This window comes from Balaenoptera ricei, chromosome 7 (genome assembly GCF_028023285.1).
Source record: "Balaenoptera ricei isolate mBalRic1 chromosome 7, mBalRic1.hap2, whole genome shotgun sequence".
NCBI lineage: Eukaryota > Metazoa > Chordata > Mammalia > Artiodactyla > Balaenopteridae > Balaenoptera > Balaenoptera ricei.
In genome coordinates this window covers 1,379,685-1,402,278 of record NC_082645.1, presented here as the reverse complement: position 1 = coordinate 1,402,278, position 22,594 = coordinate 1,379,685, and the positions used below count along the sequence as shown (strand labels likewise).

At 36.2% G+C, this 22,594-nt stretch overlaps 1 protein-coding gene across 8 annotated transcripts in view; it reads left to right on the top strand.

Moving 5' to 3' along the window:
- The window catches only part of CCNT2 (cyclin T2), a 51,124-nt gene that overhangs the window by 18,755 nt on the left and 9,775 nt on the right, over nt 1-22,594 (top strand). For 4 of the 8 annotated variants that reach the window (XM_059927602.1, XM_059927601.1, XM_059927604.1 and 1 more), the window contains 4 exons: nt 13,648-13,776; nt 15,596-15,656; nt 17,894-17,956; nt 21,182-21,227. In XM_059927602.1, coding sequence (XP_059783585.1) covers nt 13,648-13,776; nt 15,596-15,656; nt 17,894-17,956; nt 21,182-21,227 — 299 coding nt within the window. Of the gene's footprint in view, nt 1-13,647; nt 13,777-15,037; nt 15,151-15,595; nt 15,657-17,893; nt 17,957-20,869; nt 21,062-21,181; nt 21,547-22,594 lie in introns of those variants that run through there. The other 4 variants (XM_059927605.1, XR_009504168.1, XM_059927606.1 and 1 more) reach the window with 4 other exon arrangements.

The window sequence follows — 22,594 nt, the reverse complement described above, 5'->3', positions numbered from 1 at the left end:
TCTTGGTGTGTTTCTCCTTGGGTTTATCCTGTATGGGACTCTCTGCGCTTCCTGGACTTGATTGACTATTTCCTTTCCCATATTAGGGAAGTTTTCAACTATAATCTCTTCAAATATTTTTTCAGTCTCTTTTTTTTTTTTCTCTTCTTCTTCTGGGATTCCTGTAATTTGAATGTTGTTGTGTTTAATGTTGTTCCAGAGGTCTCTGTGATTGTCCTCAATTCTTTTCATATTTTTTTCTTTTTTCTGCTTTGTGGTAGTTATTTCCACTATTTTATCTTCCAGGTCATGTATCCATTCTTCTGCCTCAGTTACTCTGCTATTGATTCCTTCTAGAGAATTTTTAACTTCATTTATTGTGGTGTTCATCACTGTTTGTTTGCTCTTTAGTTCTTCTAGGTCCTTGTTAAACGTTTCTTGTATTTTCTTCATTCTATTTCCAAGATTTTGGATCATCTTTACTATCATTACTCAATTCTTTTTCAGGTAGACTGCCTATTTCCTCTTCATTTGTTAGGTCTGGTGGGTTTTTACCTTGCTCTTTCATTTGCTGTGTATTTCTTTGTCTTCTCATTTTGCTTAACTTACTGTGTTTGGGGTCTCCATTTCGCAGGCTGCAGGTTCGTAGTTCCCATTGTTTTTGGTGTCTCCTCCCAGTGGGTAAGGTTGGTTCAGTGGGTTGTGTAGGCTTCCTGGTGGAGGAGACTAGTGCCTGTGTTCTGGTGGATGAGGTTGGATCTTGTCTTTCTGATGGGCAGGACAGCATCTGGTGGTGTGTTTTGGGGTGTCTGTGACCTTATTATGATTTTAGGCAGCCTCTCTGCTAATGGATGGGGCTGTGTTCCTGTGTTGCTAATCGTTTGGCATAGGGTGTCCAGCACTGTAGCTTGCTGGTCGTTGAGTTGAGCTGGGTCTTGGCGTTGAGATGGAGATCTGTGGGAGAGCTTTTGCAGTTTGTTATTACGTGGGGTCGGGAGGTGTTTGGTGGACCAGTGTCCTGAAGTCGCCTCTCCCACCTCAGAGGCACAGGCCTGACACCCAGCCAGAGCACCAAGACCCTGTCAGCCACACAGCTCAGAAGAAAAGGGAGAAAAAAAAAGAAAGAAAGAAAGAAAGGAAATAAGTAAATAAAGGTATTAAAATAGAAATTAATTATTAAAAATTTAAAAAGTAATTTTAAAAAGAGAGAGGGAAAGAAGAGAGCAACCAAACCAAAAAACAAATCTTCCAATGATAACAAGCACTAAAAGCTATACTAAAAAACAAAAACAAAAAACGGACAGTCAGAACCCTAGGACAAATGGCAAAAGCAAAGCTATACAGACAAATCACACAAAGAAGCATACACATAAACACAAAAAGAGAAAAAGGAAAAAAAATATATATATATAAAAATTAAAAAAGGAAGAGAGCAACCAAGTCAATAAGCAAATCTACCAGTCATAATAAGCTCTAAATACTAAACTAAGATAAACATAAAACCAGAAATAAATGAGATGCAGAAAGCAAACCCCAAATCTATAGTTGCTCCTGAAGTCCACCGCCTCAATTTTGGGATGATTCGTTGTCTATTTAGGTATTCCACAGATGCAGGTACATCAAGTTGATTGTGGAGCTTTAATCCGCTGCTCCTGAGGCTGCCTGGAGAAATTTCCCTTTCTCTTCTTTGTTCGCACAGCTCCTGGGGTTCAGCTTTGGATTTGGACCCACCTCTGCGTGTAGGTCACCTCAGGGCGTTTGTTCCCCACCCAGACAGGACAAGGTTAAAGGATTGGCTGATTAGGGGGCTCTGGCTCACTCAGGCCCTGGGTCGGGGAGGGGTACGGAATGCAGGGCGAGCCTGTGGCGGCAGAGGCCAGTATGATGTTGCACCAGCCTGAGGCGCGCCATGTGTTCTCCCAGGGAAGTTGTCCCTGGATCATGGGGCCCTGGCAGTGGCGGGCTGCACAGGCTCCAGGAGGGGCGGTGTGGATAGTGACCTGTGCTTGCGCACAGGCTTCTTGGTGGCTGCAGCAGCAGCCTTAGTGTCTCATGCTCCTCTCTAGTGTCTGTGCTGATAGCCATGGCTCGTGCCTGTCTCTACAGCTCATTTAGGCGGTGCTCTGAATCCCCTCTCCTCGCGCACCAGGAAACAGTGGTCTCTTGCCTCTTCGGCAGCTCCAGACTTTTTCCCGGGCTCCCTCCCAGCTAGCTGTGGCACACTAGCCCCCTTCAGGCTGTGCTCACACCGCCAACCCCAGTCCTCTCCCTGGGATCTGACCTCCGACACCCGAGCCTCAGCTCCCAGCCCCCGCCCGCCCCGGCGGGTGAGCAGACAAGCCTCTCTGGCTGGTGAGTGCTGGTCGGCACCGATCCTCTGTGCGGGAATCTCTCCGTTTTGCCCTCCGCACCCCTGTTGCTGCGCTCTCCTCCATGGCTCTGAAGCTTCCCCCCTCCACCACCCACAGTCTCCGCCCGCGAAGGGGCTTCCTAGTGTGTGGAAACCTTTCCTCCTTCACAGCTCCCTCCCAGAGGTGCAGGTCCTGTCCCTATTCTTCTGTCTCTGTTTTTCCTTTTTTCTTTTGCCCTACCCAGGTACGTGGGGAGTTTCTTGCCTTTTGAGAGGTCTGAGGTCTTCTGCCAGCGTTCAGTAGGTGTTCTGTAGGAGTAGTTCCGTATGTAGATGTAGTTTTGATGTGTTTGTGGGGAGGAAGGTGATCTCTGCGTCTTACTCCTCCACCATCTTGAAGGTGCCTGAATCATTTTTTTAATGTCTGTTAGTTTGGAGGTGTGTTGGTTTGTTAAATTTTTTGGTGTCTTTTAATTGTGGTAAAATATAACATAAAATGTAACATTTAAACCATTTTTAAGTTTACAGTTCAGTGGTATTAAGTACATTCACATTGTGTGCACCCATCCCCACCATCCATCCATATCCAGAACGTTTTATCTTCACAAACTGAAAGTCTATTTATTAATCAAACTTCACATTTCCCCTTCCTCCCTGCCCCCCGGCAACCACCATTCTACTTTGCTATGAATTTCACTATTCTTTTGTATCTCCTATAAGTGGAATCTTAAAATATTTGAACTTTCATGTCTAGCTTATTTCACTTTACCTGATGTCTTCAAGATTCATGTTTGTTGTAGCATGTGTCAGAATTTCCTTTCTCTCTGAAGCTGAGTAATATTCCATTGTATGTTTGTACTACAGTTGTTCATCCATTTTAATTGGTTAATGTACAGATGGATAGGTGCTATAAACATGAATGTACAAATTGCTCAATTCCTTGCTTTCAGTATTTCGGGGTGTATACCCAGAAATGGATTTACTGGATCACATTGTAATTCTGGGTTTAATTTTTTTAGGAACTGCCGTACTGTTTTCCATAGCAATAGCACCATCTCATATTCCAACTAGTAATGCACACAGATGCCAATTTCACATCCTCACCAACACTCTTTTTTTTGGTGTTTTTGGCTGCATTGGGTCTTTGTTGCTGCGCACAGGCTTTTCTCTGGTTGCGGCAAGTGGCTACTCTTCATTGTGGTGGCTTCTCTTGTTGTAGAGCACGGGCTCTGAGCGTGCGGGCTCTAGAGTGCAGGCTCAGTAGTTGTGGCTCACGGGCTTAGTTGCTACGCAGCATGTGGGATCTTCCCGGACCAGGGCTCGAACCCGTGTCCCCTGCATTGGCAGGCGGATTCTTAACCACTGTGCCACCAGGGAAGCCCCACCAACACTTACTGTTTTCTGGTTTTCTGATAATAACCATTCTAATAGGTGTGAAGTGATATTTCATTGTAGTTTTGATTTGAGATTCTCTGATGACTACTGGTGTTGAGCATCTTTTCATGTGTTTATTGGTCATTTATCTTCTTTGGAGAAATGTCTACTCAAGTCCTTTGTCCATATTTTAGTTGGGTGTTTTGTTGTTAAGTTATATGAGTTCTTCATATACTCTGGATATTGATCCTTTATCATATACATGATTTGCAAGTATTTTCTCCCATTCTGTAGGCCAACTTCATATATATATATTTTAGTGCACAAAAGTTTTTAATTTTGATGAAGTCCAAATTTGTTCTTTTGTTGCCTGTGCTTTTGGTGTCATATCCAAGAAATCATTGCCAAATCCAAAATTATAATCCAAAATTATTTCCCATCTTCTTCTGAGTTTTATAGTTTTAGTTCTTACATTTAAGTCTTTGGTCCATAGTGAGCTAATTTTTATATATGGTGTAAGGTAAGGGTCTGATTTTTGCATGTGGATATTGTTTTCTCAGTACCATTTGTTGAATTTTTTTTTTAATAAATTTATTTATTTATTTAATTTTGGTTGAGTTGGGTCTTCGTTGCTGCGCAGGCTTTCTCTAGCTGTGGTGAGTGGGGGCTACTCTTCGTTGCGGTGTGCAGGCTTCTCATTGCGGTGGCTTCTCTTTGTTGCGGAGCACGGGCTCTAGGTGCGCGGGCATCAGTAGTTGTGGCTCGTGGGCTCTAGAGCGCAGGCTCAGTAGTTGTAGCACACGGGCTTAGTTGCTCAGCGGCATGTGGGATCTTCCCGGACCAGGGCTCGAACCCGTGTCCCCTGCATTGGCAGGCGGATTCTTAATCACTGTGCCACAGGGAAGTCCTGTTGAATTTTTTTTAAAGCAGTTCTTTCTAGTGTGATTTTTGTTGCTTAGGGACAACTCTTCTAAATTTTTCTTATAGTATCTTTGTAACACCTAAATACTTTTTGTGATACTCACTCTTTTCAGAGATTAGTTTTCCTGAGCTTTAAGTAGATGTGTTTCAGAGGAGCTTTTCTAACTTCACTGTTATTTTGTGTAATATTCAGAAATGTAGCAGGTTGCTTTCTGGGGTTTCCTGGCTGAGTTCCCCTACCTCATTTTTATCTCTGCTTTGCCTTGTACCTATCCTGCCAATTTTGCTTGTTGTTCCCAGAAGCTTTTCTTCAATATGGAGTCCTGGAAGAGAGGCTTGGGAGATCAGTTTCAAAAGTTCATAGAAGTTAGCTTCAACCCTTTAAGCCTTACTCTAGTCCTCATGCATTCATCCACTTAATTGGACTTGACAAAATTTTTCCCAGGTTTAGCTGCTGTTCTCAAATTGGCCCACCATGGTTTCCAGTGGATGCCTGTTGGCTACTTTTGAGTTTCTTCTGTTATCAAGTCCAGCACATGCCCCATTACTTCCCTTTCCTTATTGCATAGATGCTGATACTGTAGGTATTGTGGTTACAGTAGCCTGTTTTCTCCTCTCCCGTTTGTATTTTGGGATTTCCTTGTTAAGTGGTTTGGTTATAAGCATCCATAGGCTCTTGGTTTTGCTATCTTGTTTCTCTGATTTTCTGTGGAGATTTGGGTAAGCAAGGTGGATGATCCATCAGAGAGAGTTTGATAGACATATGAAAGCAAGTGATACTCTTGTTAGATTTTTTTTCAAATTGATTCTGAAAAGAGCTCAAAGTTTAAAAAAAAAAGCTTTTTTTTGAAACATGGTGCTCTATATGTCTAGTTACATATGTTGACTGATGGAATGTATTGACCATATCTTATACAAGTCTTTATAAAGTCTTCATGAAGCAGCTTTTTTCCCTCAAAATTAAATGATTGTAAAATATTCACATAATTCATACCTTTTTTCATGCACACACACATACTTGTGTCTGCTAGTCTTGATAGTTCATATGCTTCTTTGATGGCTTTAGCTCATTTGTACCAGAACTAAGAAAGTATTTTATACAATTTGGTGATACAGTAATTCTAAACTGAGCTTGGTCTATAGAATAGAGCAGATTTTTATGTTAACAAATATGCAAAGAGTGTTTGCATTAGCCAAGGCACACAAAGGTTTCTGTATGAAGACTGACTTTATGTAATTTATAAACTGATTTTGAAGGCATAACAAAGGTATTTTTAGTACATAAAATTGTTTACAGTAATTTTTTTAAGTGAAAATCAAATTAGATCACTATACATGCTACTATAAACATGTATACACATTCTAGGGAATGAGGAAAGTGATAGAAACATCCTTACCACCCCACAGAATTTTGGGGCATTAACTTAATGTTTTATATTTAAATATAAGTTGTGATTCTGGTTGTAAAGCTGGCATGTTAAGTACTCCGTATATGTCATATTTAAGGAAATAGATGTGATGTGAACTAATGGGCACGGGGTTTCTTTTGGGGGCGATGAAAATATACCTTAAATTCACCAGTTTAGAATGTGCAATTCAGTGGGTATATTTATAGAGTTGTGCAGCCATTATCACGATCTAAGTGTATAGTACTTTCATCACCCCAAAAAGAAACCCCATGCCTATTAGCAGTTCGCTGATTTTTCTCCACCCTCCCAATCCTGGACAACCATTCTGTCTCTGTCGATTTGCCTATTCTGGACATAGCATATAAATGGAATTATGCAATATGTGGTATTACACTTAGCATAATGTTTCCAAGATTTACCCATGGTGTAGCACATATTAGCACTTCATTCCTTTCTACTGCTGAGTAACATTCCATTCATTGTGTGGATATATCTCATTTTATTTGTCCATTTATCAGTTTATGGACATCTAGGTTGTTTCAAATTTTTTGCTGTTGTGAATAATGCTGGTGTGAACATTCGTGTGCAAGGTTTTTTGTGGAGTTAAGGTTTTGTTTTCTCTTGGGTATATACCTGGGAGTGGAATTGCTGGATTGTATGTTAAACCTAGACCTCAGTAATCTTAGGTAGCTTTTTTTTTTAATATTTATTTTATTTATTTTTATTTATTTATTTTGGCTGCACCGGTTCTTAGTTGTGGCACATGGGATCTTCCTTGTGGCGTGAGGGAATCTTTTAGTTGAGGCATGTGGACTTCTTAGTTGCTGCATGTGGACACTCAGTTGCAGCATGCGTGTGGGATCTAGTTCCCTGACTAGGGATTGAACCCGGGCCCCCTGCATTGTGAGTGAGGAGTCTTACCCACTGAACCACCAGGGAAGTCCCTTGGATAGCTTTTTTGAAGACATTTTGTGAAACTGCCAAATGGTTTTCCAAAGTATTCATACCATTTTACCTTCCCACAAACAACGTTAAATGGTTCCACTTTCTCCACATTTTTGCCACACTTAAACTGTCTTTTTTTAAAATTATGGTTATCCTAGTGAGTGTATAGTAGTATCTCGTGGTTTTGATTTGCATTTCCATAGTGATTAATGGTCTGGAGCATCTTTTCATGTGTGTGTTGGCCATTTGTATATGCTTAAGCCTTGAACAGTGCAGGGTTTAGGGACCCCACCCCCACACACTAGGAAATCTGCATGGAACTTTACAGTTGCCCTGCCCTCTGTATACAAGTTTCTGCATCTGTGGATTCAACCCACTGCAGTTGCTAAGGCACTGTAGTATGTATTTATTGAAAAAAATCTAAGTTGTAGGATGTCTTTATATATTCTGGGTAACAATCGCTTATCAGAAAAATAATTTGGGAGTATTTTCTTCCATTCCATTGCTTGTCTTTTTCACATTCTTGATGGTGTCATTTGTAGCACATGTATCCAATTTATTAATATTTTCTTTTGTCACTTGTGCTTTGGTATATCTAAGAAAGCATTGCCTGATCCAAAGTCATGAAGATTTATTGCTGTATTCTTCTAGGAGTTTTTTTTTAATAGTTTTAGCTCTTACATTTTGGCCGGTGATCCATTTTCAGTTACTTTTGGTTTGTGGTGTTAAAGAGGGAGGGATGGACTTCAGTTTTTTGCATGTGATTATATGGTTGTCCCAGCACTATTAGGTGAAAAGACTGTTTATTGAATTACCTTGACACTCTTGTTGAAAAATCAGTTGACCATAAATATAATGTTTACTTCTGAACTCTTTTTTTTTTTTAAAGAGCTCCTGACTTATTTTATTTATTTATTTAAAAAAAATTTTTTTTTGGCTGTGTTGGGTCTTCATTTCTATGCGAGGGCTTTCTCTAGTTGTGGCAAGCGGGGGCCACTCTTCATCACGGTGCGCGGGCCTCTCACTGTCGCGGCCTCTCTTGTTGCGGAGCACGGGCTCCAGACGCGCAGGCTCAGTAATTGTGACTCACGGGCCCAGTTGCTCCGCGGCATGTGGGATCTTCCCAGACCAGGGCTTGAACCCGTGTCCCCTGCACTGGCAGGCAGATTCTCAACCACTGCGCCACCAGGGAAGCCCCTGAACTCTTTATTCCACAACCTATATGTCTTTATGCAGTACCACATAGTCTTGATTACTGTAGCTTGTAAGTTTTGAATTCAGGAAGTATGAGTCTTCCCAACTTTGTTCTTCTTTTTTCAAGGTTGTTTCGATTATTCTCTGTCCCTTGCATTTCCATATGAATTTTAGGATCAGCTGGTCAGTTTCTGCAAAAAAGAAGCTGGTATTTGACAGGGATTGTGTAGATCAATTTGGGGAATCAGGCCTTCTTCACAGTATTAATTTTTCTATAATATTAGTTTTTGTTTAGCCATCTGAAGAAAAGTGGTCTTTTTAAGGTTTATGTGGTATGATAGAGTACATATGCAACATTAATGTTCTTATTTCACAATACTATGATTGTTTATTATGGGCTGGTAGGAGCTGAATATGTAAGGGAGAGTTGAACACCAACATTTGAAATGCTGAGTGTATTTTAAGCTGTAAACTGTAACAAATTCATAATGATGAGGTACTCCTCAGTAAATAAATTTTAAAATGCCAAATTGTGTTAAGCATATTAAAATGTATTTAAATATAATGTAATTACTCTGGAAATCAAGCCCTATTCTCTTCATCAGTACTATTTTTCAGCAATACTGAATACTAGTATTTTTTCAGTCTTTATTAAGCCAGCTCTTTTTTAAATGTAACTAGATGTTCCAAATAACATCCAACCTGAAGATTTTTTTAAATTCTCAACATAAAATTTCTTACGTTGACAGTATTACACTCACACATAATTATATGGGTAGGAAAACAGCTAAAATGCCGGAGTGAGTTAATGACATTTTCTGTAACACTGAAATGCCAGTCTTTTCAGTGCAGTAAAATTAAGGGTTTAAACCCCTTTTTAACATTGTACTGGAATTTTGGTTTAATTTGTTGAAGCTTGGTGATCTTTCTTAGTAACAAACGGACATTTTGACCTATTCCGTTTTGTTCTTTGTTGGGGGGCTGTTTTTCTTTATATCTAAGTTTTTACTTTTCCTGTTCTGGGATCCTCTTTCTGTGAGTGTTTGCTGAAGTTTTACCATTACCCCTTTTCCTTAGCTATAGCCATAGGCAAGTGAGTTGCAAATTCAGACTGTGATACCTAGAACTAGCTGGATATTTATTAATGAAGCGTCTTCAAGGCACAGAAAATAGTTACTCCTACTCTTAGGGGACAGGAAGTGTTGGGGCAGTTAAGGGACAAGGCAGAAATGGCCTCACCAGCCTGTAGGACCTAAAGATGAAACCTAAGAAAAGATTAGGAAAAGCTTGTTGATGATGTATTAGCAAATAGAAAAGCAGAGTTGGAGGTCTTTGCTTCTGTTAGGGCTTTTTTGGATTAGGAGATCTAAAGTTGAAGAGTAATAAAATAGCTATGGCTAGTTCTTAAATAAAAATGTATACACAAAGTGTATGCAGAAAATTAACTACTAAAAGAATAAAGACCAGAATGATTTATTTGAAACTGATTTTGATGCAGCCATTTTCAGTGACTTAGAAATCACCCAACCTTTTTGTTAATGCAAACTGACCTTGCCTCCAACTATCAGGGTTGAAGCCAGCAATGGAGAGTGAAGAATGTCAGCAGTGAGGGCATCATGAGCAGAAGGGGAGACAGCGGCCAGGAATGGGCAGGAGGAGAAAGATGGAGAAGGAAGGGAGTCAGATCAAGAGGTAGGAATGGAAACATACAAAGGAATAGAATAAGAGAAGAATGTAAAAACAACTGGAGAGAGAAGGGAAGAGAGGAGTACAAGTGTAATCATTGAAGTAAAGTCAAGTGTCATCATTTCAGTGTTTGAATCTGCTTATTAGTTAGGACTACAATGAACCCTTTAAAGAATTGAGTTTAACCGTGGAAGAAAGAAGGTGAGCAAGAAAGAAGGGAATTTTGATGAGCGTGTTAAATCACTTTTTAAATTTAAGATCAACCCTAAAAATACACAACTGTTGTTTCATTTTGCAGCATAGTGATAATAATATTTGAGTCATATTACTATGGGGCACTATTCTAAGTGCTTTACATATATTGATTCATTTAATTCTTACCACAACTTTATAAGCAGATACTATTTCTCCCATTTTACAGATGCGGAAACTGAGCCACAAAGAGAATAAGTAATTTGCCTAGGCTAGTCAGATAACAGAGCCAGGATTCCACTGAGGCAGTCTGACTACTGTGCTACAGCTGGCTTCATCACCTCTACCTCCCCCTCTCCATCATTTGTATGGTATATTTCTGTAGAAATTTGTTTTGTTTTGAGAATGTAATATGCCCTTGAAATAGTTGTACATCTGTTAGAGTGACAAACTGTGGACACTATTTAAAGATCAGTTTTTCTTCCCTTTAGTTACAGTAACTTGAGAAAGTTTATTAAACTCAGTACCAGAACACAAAAGATGAAGAGTGCATGGTCCCTGTCCCCAGTGAACTGAATCTCAGTTTGTAATTGGTCATTTGAACCAACCAAATGTCTACTCCAGTATTGGTGTGAATTCTTTTACTTTGAACCAAGGTTGCTAATGAATGTTTGTTGCCTTCAAAAGTATGCTCACCTTTAAAAGCCACCGACCAACTAGAAGTATTGTCGTTACTTAAAGGTTTTTGAGTTATTTTTGTTTTAATGAGCCACACAACAAAGTCAGCTTTTCATACAAAAAACAGTGGTACCTAGTTTGATTACCTTCCTTAGTCATCCTTAAAATTAAAGCCTCGCATGGATATTCACAAAGTATCTAAAAAGGTGTTTTGTTTTGTTTTGTTTTTACAGCCCTGATGGAGTAAGATGTTTGCAGGCAGTAGAGGAGGAAATGTGAATGGAGGTAGTGGATTTCACCAGGAACTTTGGAAGAGTGTTGGGTATTAGTTGCACTGGAGGAGGATGAGAATTGAGCCCTATTTAGAGGGAGAACAGAAAGACTTCTGTGAGGAGTGTGGGTAAATAAACCAGGAACCTATCCTGAAGATCATTGCTTAGCTCCTTGAATACTTACTTTTTAAAACTTTTTTGTAGAATTTTAGAATCATTCACTAGCATGCATATTTTGTGTCCATTGAGACTGTCTTCTAAGGAGAAGAGCTATGTGGTTTGAAAGTGCTTCTTGATATTGAGGTTTACAAAAAGTCTGAAGAGGATGGAGCTGTGACTGGGAGTCCTAAGAGATTTTACCAAGAAAAACTCGTTGGAGACTTTTAGAAGTGCCCTTTAGGCAAGTAAGAGAAATTCTGGTGTTAGGAAGACAGTTTAAATATTAATATTAAGTTCAGTCTAATTTGACTTTTCACTTGAGCCTGTATTGCTTCACTGTTTGACAAAGAGTTCTAGCATTTGAAGGTTGACTTAGCCATTTCCCTCTTAGACATGAACGAGATAATAAATGAGAGATTGTGGGAAACTAAGAGTATCTTCATTTTATTGAGTGTCTCTTGCATTTCTTACCTTGGCATTGGCTCTTAGATTTTTTGTTGTGACATTTGGAATACTCTGAACTTAATATTGGTGCCTTTATATTAATATATGGATTATCCACATGTCATTCATTCAGCAAGTATTTTGAACAGCAGCTGCACAATGCTAGGTAATGGGAACACGAATGAATAATTTAGTCTCTGTGTTCAAGCTGCTTCTAGACTGGTAGGGCAGACAAAATTAATAAACCCCAAGTTAGAGTACAGTGTAAGTACAATGACAGAGGAATACACCGTTTCCTATTGAATAAAGAAGAGCAATTTGCTCTGACTCAGGAATTTTACCTTGGGGGGGGTGTGATCTTTTGAGGCAAGCTGTTAAATGGAAAAGGAATTAATCAAACAGACTAGGTAGCAGTGGTAAGAAATTTTCAGTATGTAGACAGAATGACAGAACAGATAGAAGATAATTGTCCACTCTCAGTTATCTTACACTTTCTCCATCTTAGGGACCCCCCTTCCCTGGATGACTGCCATATAACTGGTATTTCAAGGATATTGACTAATTTTGGTATTGTTTGATTAAATCTGTTGTAAAGAATAACAGTTTAGTCTATATCTATGAAAACTAAGAATAAGTTGCTTTTCTGAGCATTCTCAATTTTTTAAACCATTTCCTGTTGTAATTTTAATTTTAAGAGACTGAAGTAAATTGAAAGTCCAAGATGGAATTATTCAGTCTGTTTAAGGTAACATTATATCTGATTGTTTGTAGCGAAACTCACTTAATTTTAGGTATGTTTTAAAGATTTATACATAGGAAGAGAACTTCGTGAAGTCATTTTTACTCTGTTTACTCATCTGCAAATGCAGTTGGACTAGAGAAGGCCCCTTTCAGATCCAAAATCCAGTGATTAAATTTTATATCTCAAGAATGACATTTATAAGTTGTTTTAAAAGCTATCAGAAGAAAGGGTCCACCTCCCCTGTACCAAATTTTCTCCTTATGTTAACTACCCAAATCATGTAGCTTGATTTATGCCCCCCTCTCTCTCCTCCCCTCCTTCTTTTGGCATTGTTTCTGTATAGTGATTGATAACCCCTCAGATGCAGTTAGACTCAGATATTCATCTCTTGAAAAATAATGTACCTGAATCTTGATGTTTAGAAATTATCTTTTCATGACATATTTTTTGTATGTATTCCTAGAATGTTATTTGAATTTAAATTATGCCAGTTTTCTGAGTCAGCAATTATTTGGTTTACTACTAAGTTTTTGGATAAATATTTGCTCAGAATTGTTGTTCTTTTAGTCAATATCTCTATAGTGCAATGTTCTTATATTTCTATCCCAAGAACATAACTTACTAAAGCTAAAAAAACAAAAGTTACTTTTTTCATCTCCAGTTAGAAAGGTTTCTACTCTATTGGTTTGTCTTACATGTTTATATTTCCTGGTTTTTTAGCTACTTTTAATATTGCTGTATTGAAGTAATAGAGATATTAAGTAGCAGTTTCATGTTCAGAATCCTCTTATTTTGCCTTGTAGATTCTTGTTCTTTTTCTCTCTTGAGCAAGATTGTATAGCTCTTAGCCACAAAATGAAGCATTGATTAAAAGAATCCTAGTAAGTGGTGACTGCCTCAAAAGAGGGAAAATCTGGGTATACTTTACCCACTTTTCTTTTTTTTCTTTTTTCTTTCTTTCTTTTTTTTTTTTTTTAAAGCTTTGACTTCATTATTTTGCTTGAGTTTTTTCCTTTACCTCCACAATGTGTGTTAATATTATTTAAACTTTCTTTTAGCTAAAGTATAAGTCTTTTTCCTTTTAGAATTCTACTTGCAAAACAAGTAAAACAGATTTTATAGACTGAGGTAACTAGTTCTATCTAATGAATAACTTTTTAAAAATTTAATCTCGTCATAGCCCAACTTCAGTTCATACTATTAATATTGCATTCCTTTCTTGCATGTCCCCCCCCTTAGAAAGTAGAAGGTGTTTCCAAAATTTATTTGTTTTTAAATCACCAAATTTTATCTTTTCCACAGATAATATCACCTACTGCATTATTTTTGGCTGCAAAAGTAGAAGAACAGGCTCGAAAACTTGAACATGTTATCAAAGTAGCACATGCTTGTCTTCATCCCCTAGAGCCACTGCTGGATACTAAGTGTGATGTATGTAAAAATTGGATGTTTTGGGTTTTGAAACCTTTTCATTATTTAGACTTAATAAAAATATAATTCAATTAGTGTTGCCTTCCAATGCTGCTTATTACTATTACGACTTAGGAATGTAATACCAGGAAGTGATCTGACAGAAACATATTTCATGTTATGTTCATGAATTTCATTGTCATTCTGCATCATGTAAAGCTTTGATTCAAAGGTACTTTTTAAGTGTTTCACATTTTGTTTATCCTCACAGCAAACCTGTGATATATGTAGAGGGTATGTCATATCACCGCCATCGTTTGGGTGTATTTAAGACCAGAGATATATAATTTTCTTAAATTGTTGGCAAATGAGGGAATAGAAAAACCTCTGGATTTATCTCTAGACCAGTAATTACTCTTTTTATAGAAGTGTTCCTTTATTAATGCGTGGATGCTACTACTATTCTCTGATACATAAAGATTTATTTTACCATGCTTTCATGAGTGTCATTTTGAAATTATTTTTGTTTTCCTAAAGAGTAATACTGGTTTACAAACAGCTTGTTCATCACCAATGTTTCAATAGACCTTGTTTGAAAACACCATTTTTAAATGTTCTGACATCTTAAAACAGAAGCTAGCATTCTGGGCCTTTGAAATCCTTTTTCTAGCACTCCTATGTAAGTGAGTTGCTTTATCAGGAACTGTTAACTACTGAATGTCTACCAGACTGTATTAATTCAGTTTGATTTGGATCAAGTTTAAGGTCCAAATTAAATATATCTGATTTTATTAATGACAGGTTTTATCCTACATGTTGGCTTTAAGGGACTAAAATATTAATGTAGCCATTCAATAATAGAGAATGTATGATTATTTAAAGTTACTTCTTATAGTTTCTATTAACTTTACAAATTCAGAATTATTTCTTGTGAATGCTTAGGGTATTGTTCAAATAATAGAAAAATCTATGTTTTAAAATTCAGCTCAGTGATCTCAAAATGGGCATAAATAAAATTAAAGGTGCTTTCACTCTAAGTTTAGCAATATGTCCTTACAGAAATGAATATTTATATATAATATAGTTTTCTTATCACCTTAGTCAATTGTCATGATATAAGAATGAGCTGGCAGGAAAGTTTTCCTACCTTTTATTCCCCGAGTAATTACATTAGGGCAATGATTTATTGAAGTTGAGGGAGAAGACCGTCTATTTTTGTCCCCACAGGTGTATGGTACATTGTTTTGGTATTTTATAGCTAAAATTTTTTCTTTTGATCTAGGGGTTTGAGGGATTGTTTTATTTTGTCTTTTCTGAAGAGAGGAATTTAATTCTAAAAAATAACGCACTGACCTACTGTGACAGTCAAGGAATTACCACATGAAATATCCTAGAGTGAGTTGATGAATCCTTTTCTTTAAAGGCCAGTTTGAATTTAATCTTACTTGGGTTGGCGCTTCCTGTCCTTAATGAGTCCTGAAGCACCAATGCCTGGGTAAAGTTTTACCTTACAGACTGGAGATGTCTTTTTTCAATTAACCTACCCCCTTTCATATTATTATTTTTAGATTGGTTTTTGTTTTGTTTTGTTTTGCTTTGTTTACATTTCCTGTATTAGAAGTAATTGAATTTAGAGTTTCCTGTATTAGATGTAATTGAATTTAGAATTATCACAGAAAATAGGTTTTCTCTATCACCCTCAGTTTTATTTTCTTCATATTTCCAAACTACCTTGTAGTAGTTCGTAATGAATCTATAATACTCATGAGATTTAACAGTCCCATAGTCTAGTAGTGTTATGTTTATTAAGCATTTTAATATTATTATTTTTACCTGGCAGGCTTACCTTCAGCAGACTCAAGAACTGGTTTTACTTGAAACCATAATGCTACAAACCCTAGGTATGTACTTATGTCAGGTATTATTTGTGTGTGTGTTCTTCAATGCAGTATTCTAAATAAAGGAAAAGATTTCTGGAATAATTTTATCATTGAAGAAAGTTTCATTTGAAAATAAGGTTTGGTTCCAGAATAGTATTGCCTGGTTCTAAGGAAGCCATTTTTTAAAATTTAATTTTGTTTATTAGCATTTAATTGAAAGGCAAACATAGCCTTCAATGTGATTTCTTATATTTTCAGATAGTTGAGACACTGTGCTTCATTTTGGATTTGCATTGGGGAATAAAATGGTCCTTTAGGGCTATTGTGTATGACTATAATATGTATAAACATACATAGCAGTCCTGCTGTACTAGAGCTTATGAATTTATCACATCATTTTATTTTATTTTTTTAAATATTTATTTGGTTGCACTGGGTCTTAGTTGGGGTAGGTGGGCTCCTTAGTTGAAGTAGGCAGGCTCCTTAGTTGTGGCATGCGAACTCTTAGTTGCAGCATGCGTGTGGGATCTAGTTCCCTAACCAGGGATCGAACCCAGGCCCCCTGCATTGGGAGCACGGAGTCTTATCCACTGTGCCACCAGAGAAGTCCCTATCACAGCATTTTAAATGTGACATAGTCGTTATTTAAATGTTGATCGTCCTTGTCTGAAAGTTATATTGTCTGCAAGGTTTATGCAACTTAAGTATCTGTAAAAATCATTTATTCTAATCTTTTACTTTACTCATGAGGAGGTTGAGCCCTAAGCAGGTTTTGACTGTGTACAGTCATATATTACTTCTGGAAGAACCTAGGAGGGTGTAGTGGGAAGAACATAGGCTTTATGGAGATCTGCGCTTAAATATGTAGGCCTCTTTACTTGCTTTCTAAACTTGGTCAGTGTTCCTTTACCTTTCGTACCGCCATTCTGTATGTGCAAGGTGGAATAATAATGTAGCTTTAGCATTGTGAATTTGAAGATGAAAGGTTGTTTTTTTAAAAAATTGCCACATAGTGTTTCATAAATAATCATTATTTATTATGGTAGTTATTTTTATCTTATTTATACTCCATTCCCAAATGTTGAATAGAAGTCTAATAATCATAGCTTTCCATCATGACAGATTCTTTTTATTACAAAAGTAGGTTGTTTGAAACACATATAACTTGTTGAAAGTTTTTATAATATAAATATATAAAAATAAAAGTGAGAATCTTTTTATTCCTTCCAAATCCAATTATTTAGCATGTTACCATTTTATTATATAAATATGAAATTTTACAAATAATGAAAGTTGAAGGAAAATAACATTTTAAAAGTTATTTTATCATATAAAATCAATGTATCGTATTCATATTGTTGATGACAAGATTCTTAAACGCAGAGAATGAATAGCATTATTTTAAGGGGAGCATTAGAATTTACAAGATATAACTATGGCTTTTGTTAAAGTGGGATTTTGCAGGTTTAATAACAGTAGAAATATGAAGAGACCACACAATAACTTTATAAATCCAGATAATCTGTTTATTAGGATGTTATTCCTTTAGTACTGCTGAAGGCACCATACAACGACCTCCACTTTAAAAAAAAAAAAGGAAACGGAAAAACCCTGCCCTACCTAAGGGGTTGACTGGACATGATAGCTTTTCAACATGTCGTCTTTAGTTTTAGAAACTGATTTAATCTTGAGGCCTATAACGTTCACTTGCCTTAACAATTTCATTGTTATTAGTAATGAAATGTAGTTATAAGCTAACTGAAACCCATTGATTTAAGGCACAGTGAGAAAATAAGAGGACCATATTTAAAAGGTCATTTCTCCCACTGTGGCCCAAAGGTTATATTTATGAAAAATGTTCTTTTCACATCTTCTGAAAGAGTTGGAATATATTTAAGAAATATGTTACTAGTTGAATTCCCTGCTTAAACCGTGGGGCAAGCTTAATAATTGTATTTGTCATGATTTTAGTTTGTTTTTAACTTGAGGATAGTCTCAAACTAATTGTAATTGAGAATTTTGAATAAATATTACTTATCTCTAAATAACTTTGTCAGTTTTCATAATTGGAACACTATATTTGAGAAGATATTATTTCTTATGATTGGGGGTATAATAAACATGTCAGTGATGAGAAACTTGTCTTTGAGTTTTTTTAATAATGAAAAATATACGTTTATGGTTATGTGATGAGTGGCATTTCTCAGGCAAGTATTATAGTGGTAAGTGATTGGGAAAAAAAGTGCTTTTCATTTCAGGTTTTGAGATCACCATTGAACACCCACACACAGATGTGGTGAAATGTACCCAGTTAGTAAGAGGTAAGCGAAACTTTTCAATTAAGTTTTAATGCTTTTTATTGTCTAGAATTGATAATTGAATGCTATTTTGTTCTTCTAGCCTTTTCTTGAGTTTTATTAAAATGGCAGAAATGTCATTTTGAAGCATTATTTTTCAGTGTTCTACACCTACCTATTCATCTACTTCTATATTTGGTTCTTCCTGGTGAATTAGCTTCCTTTAAGTTTAGGTGAGAGTCTTGTTTCTCTAAAAAATTAGCGGGCTTGCAAATATTAGGACTCTTTCTACTTCCCCATTGGGCTATGCCCATCCCAATTCAGTTAGTATTTAAGATGTAGGCCAAATTTAACATATAGGTGCAGAAAATAGTACTAATTTCCCATTTATGTCAAACTTTGATTGACTTCCTGAAAAGTGATTACGGTTTAAGAATTTGGAGGTCAGCTTCAAATCTTTCAGATAAAAATTGCCTTTCTTAGCGGATTTGTCATTTTGGGAAATGTTTTGCCCATGTTCGTTTGAACAGAATTGATTTAATACATTTTTCAAAGTTCTTTAGCATTACTAAAAATGGTTTCCTTTTTGTGTATAATGAAATTATTATATAGCATGATATATAACAGCATGTGATATACTTATTAAACCTTTTATAAACAGGAGTACAAAGTTTTTGTATTGTTTTCTTTACTCCTTATAAAGCATGTGGTATATATTTTTTCTACTCTTGTTAATGAATCCTATGTATCTATCGTTGTATCTCTAGAAATAATTTTTCACACAGATGCATGCAGTACTACTTCTACTTTCCTGTTTACCATGTGAAGTGTTACACACTAGTAGCAACCACTTGGAACCTTTAGTGTGCCTTTTTCTGATACTTCTTTTTGAAAATGAAATTTTGCAGTTTCATTCCTTTACCACCAGACTTGTTTAGGTTTATTCTAAACAAAATGGGTAAGACTTTTGAAGGCCTTGTTTCTAGTGTTCACCTAAATGTTCTCTTATTCATTCTAAATTGAATTCACTTTATACCGAGGTTAAGGTTTTATTACTATGCTAATGGCTACATATTAAAACAGACAAACCTGTTGTCTGGTACCACAGTTGTCATTGTTAAGAAATGGACTAATAAAAATCCCATTTATATTTTTTTAATCCTAAAAGCAAATGTTATCATTTATAAACTAAACTAGAACATATTTAATTTTGGTTTCTATTCTTCATGGTTATATATTTTATAGCACTTTCTCATTCTCAGTATTACAGTGTAGTATAAAATTGTATAGATAACTAGTGTAGATGTTGGATTAAGAAATAGAGCTTTAGAGAAGTTCTGTTTTCCTGAAAACTTGAAAGGGTAAGCTGTTTTGTTTAAATAATGGAGAGCCATATAATTTGCCTTAAGTTGAAAAGAAAGATGTTGAAGATATTAAATATAGGTTAAAAAATATGTAGGTGTATGTGCATATACACACACACACACACTCTCTTAGTAGGAAATGAAACTGAATTTTCAGCTTACTATTGTGAAATTTGAGTCAGCTTCTCTTAAATCCTATCTAAAGAAGCTAGAGACATTAAAGTCCATTTATTTTGCAAAATTGAATAGTAAAATTTAAACATTTACAAAAACTATGAATTTGATGTATCATCCAAAGCAAAATATTTAAATCTGATTTTGTTGTTGTTGTTGTTAATGTTTAAAATGTGACCAATTCTTAAATTTTAGTACGACTCTCATATGTGTTTAACATCATTTTGTCTGACTAACATTTCAAGTAACTGTAATTTGCATCTTACTCCACTTTTAAAATGTTCTTTCGTGTTAGGTATATTTTTTTCCTTTGCCCCTAAAACCACTTTCAGCTAACAAAAGAACATTTTCCCTACATTCTTCTCTGTTTCAATGACTTTTAATGGGTTATTGAATTTACATATTCTGAGGTGAAAACTGCAATAGCAATTTAAACTTACTTTTACTTACTTTTCTGTATGTTTTGATTCTTTCGTGGGTGGAGGTGAGGGTAAAAGGTTTGAGTTCTTTGAAGTTCTCCCCTGCCCCTGACCTCTGGAGATGAGAAAGTTATTATGCTACTTTGCTGCAGGATTGGCTGATGTCATTTTACAGGGACCTTTCATTTCTGTGATTTCTCCTTCCCTCCCCACCAGGAAAGAATGCCATACTTAAGTCACACTGCCTCCAAGACATCTGATGCTTTGATACTCTTCCTTAGCACAACTCTGCTAAACCCAAATCCCTTTTGTAAACCTTTATGTTGATGATCCACATGGGGCAGCGGGGAATTACAGGTGCCACAAATAAAAATAGGAGAGGGAAAGGAATTTGAGACCTGTTAGAGGGGGTGAGCTGAGGTGAACTGATCCTAGGTGAGCAGAGAGGAAAGGTATGTCAGTGATTATGAATGTAACTGGGGAAGAGGGGGAGACTATAGCAGAAGCATCCCTGTTGGGAAGAATAAGAAGCAGAAGAAGGGAGAGGGGAACTGTTTTCAATTTCAGTGTTTCAAGAAGCTAGTTGTTAAAAATTGCTTTTCTATTGAGGACCAGTATTGAAGCATCCTGATTCCCTCTAGAGTACTTGTATCTTTTCTAACGTTATGGTTAACTGGATTATATAATTTAAAAATAATACAGTGGTGTTTTCTATATCTACATCCTTATGATGTTTCTAGGTTGTTTATTCTCTGTTGATGCTTAGTAGCATGATGAAAAACTGAGCAGTTTGTCCTCTCTGAGTTTGGGGGTTGGGGGTTTGTTTTTGTTTTTATCTTTTGGTGGAAGTACTTAAACCAACTTAAATATGATGACTGAGGATTAAGTCTGGCAGGCAACTCTTTGTATTTTGTATTAGACTTCAAAATCTTTTCTTCTTCTTCTTCTTCTTTTTTTTTTTTTTTTTTAAATCCAGGAGAATGCTTTATTGCAACTTTTAGCTGACTAGATGCTTAACTTAGTAACAAGTTTAGCCCTTGTAACTGGCTAGCTAAAAGCAAATCGGCTTGTTTCTCAGATCTTTGGGGGATAGCAAGAAACATTTGAGTGAATGTTGTTGAAGATTTTCAGTAGTATAGAAAATGATGGCGCTCTTGTGATATTTGTAAGTAGTAAGTAAAATTTACTTTTTGTGTACAAATCTTTGAAGTTTTTGTTGTGTTGAGAACTTTTCGATGGTAGCATGTTAAAGCTGATAGTATTGTCTTCGTTTTTTTTTTCTTTTCTTACAGCAAGCAAGGATTTGGCACAGACATCCTATTTCATGGCTACCAACAGGTTGTTATCCTGACCCTCTTTGTTGCACTGTTGTAGCACACTATAGCTTCCTTTAATGCAGGGCCCCCTCAATGTGTCTCTTACCCTTGTTGCAGCAGGAGACTGGACCATCTACTGTGGTGGTACCTTCCTGTCTGCTTTGCGGTGTATTGTACAAGGGACTTTTGGCACAGAGGGGTTAAATGCACAATGTGAAGTGTAGTGGTGCTTTTTGATGACATATTCTCGATTTGTGAGTGCATAAGTCTAAAATTGGTAGCCTGAATAGCAGCTAAAGATTACAAAGAGCTAAACTTAACGTAGAAATTCGAGCAACTTGGTAAGTATAAAGCTATTTCTAGTTTACAATTATAGTTAAATGACAATTTTTAAAAATTTCACATTGATCCAATCTTAACTTTAAAATAATCATTAAAGCTTTTTTAATAAATAAAATTTATATAACTTGGGTTTTTTTTTCCAGATAATACCCGCCAGTAGTAGATTAGTAGTAGTCACGTCCTATCAGTGCCTTGATTTGCATAAGTATAATTTTTACTTTAAAAAAAAAAACTTCCTCTTCAGTTCATATAAAGAATGGTATGGGTTTGTGCTTGATCAGTAGACATTTTCATCAATTCTGAAACTGAACTGGAAGAATAGTTTTTAAAAGTCTTTCACATCTAATATATTAATTTTGTTCTAGATTGATTATAGTAATGATTTAAATTTGTTTTTAAAATGAGTCATTGGGGAGGAGTGGACCATACCATCTTTATGTGGTCCTTAATTTCTTGTGACACCGTTAAGTTTTGTTTAAAACTTTGGATTGGCAAAAGCCAGTATATTTTCTTAGGTATATGTTGTTGGGATTTAACCTCTATCCCTAGAAATTCTGAACAACAAGGCCAAAAAAAATCACTTAAATTTAAAACTTTGGTTAGAAAAGGCTAGCTGTGACATGCTACATGCCCAGTCTTTGGCATGTCATGGAAGGAGAGAGGTAGTATTTTTGTAGTATTTAACAACATTGGGCCTTCAAGCTGTTCAGCAAAAGGTAAGTTTCCTCTGTGGCTTTGCTGAGAAGAAGATAGTTTTACCTAGATAGGTTTTAAGTTGTCTGAGTTACTTAAGAATTAATGTTTGTTAAGCCACATCAAGTGGTAATCCCTGATTATGATGTGTTATTGAAATCACCTTGTCAGTTTTACAGTCTTCTGCTTTTTCTTTAGTTTTTTGCCATGACATTACAAAAGAAACAAAAATACCACCAAAGAAAGTTTAAAGCGTTTTACTTGTATGTAGTAATTAGTTGAAATATACTGTCTTCCTCTCCTTTTATAGAGAGGTAAAAATACTTTTAATTTAGATGTAAAAAAAAATTTAGA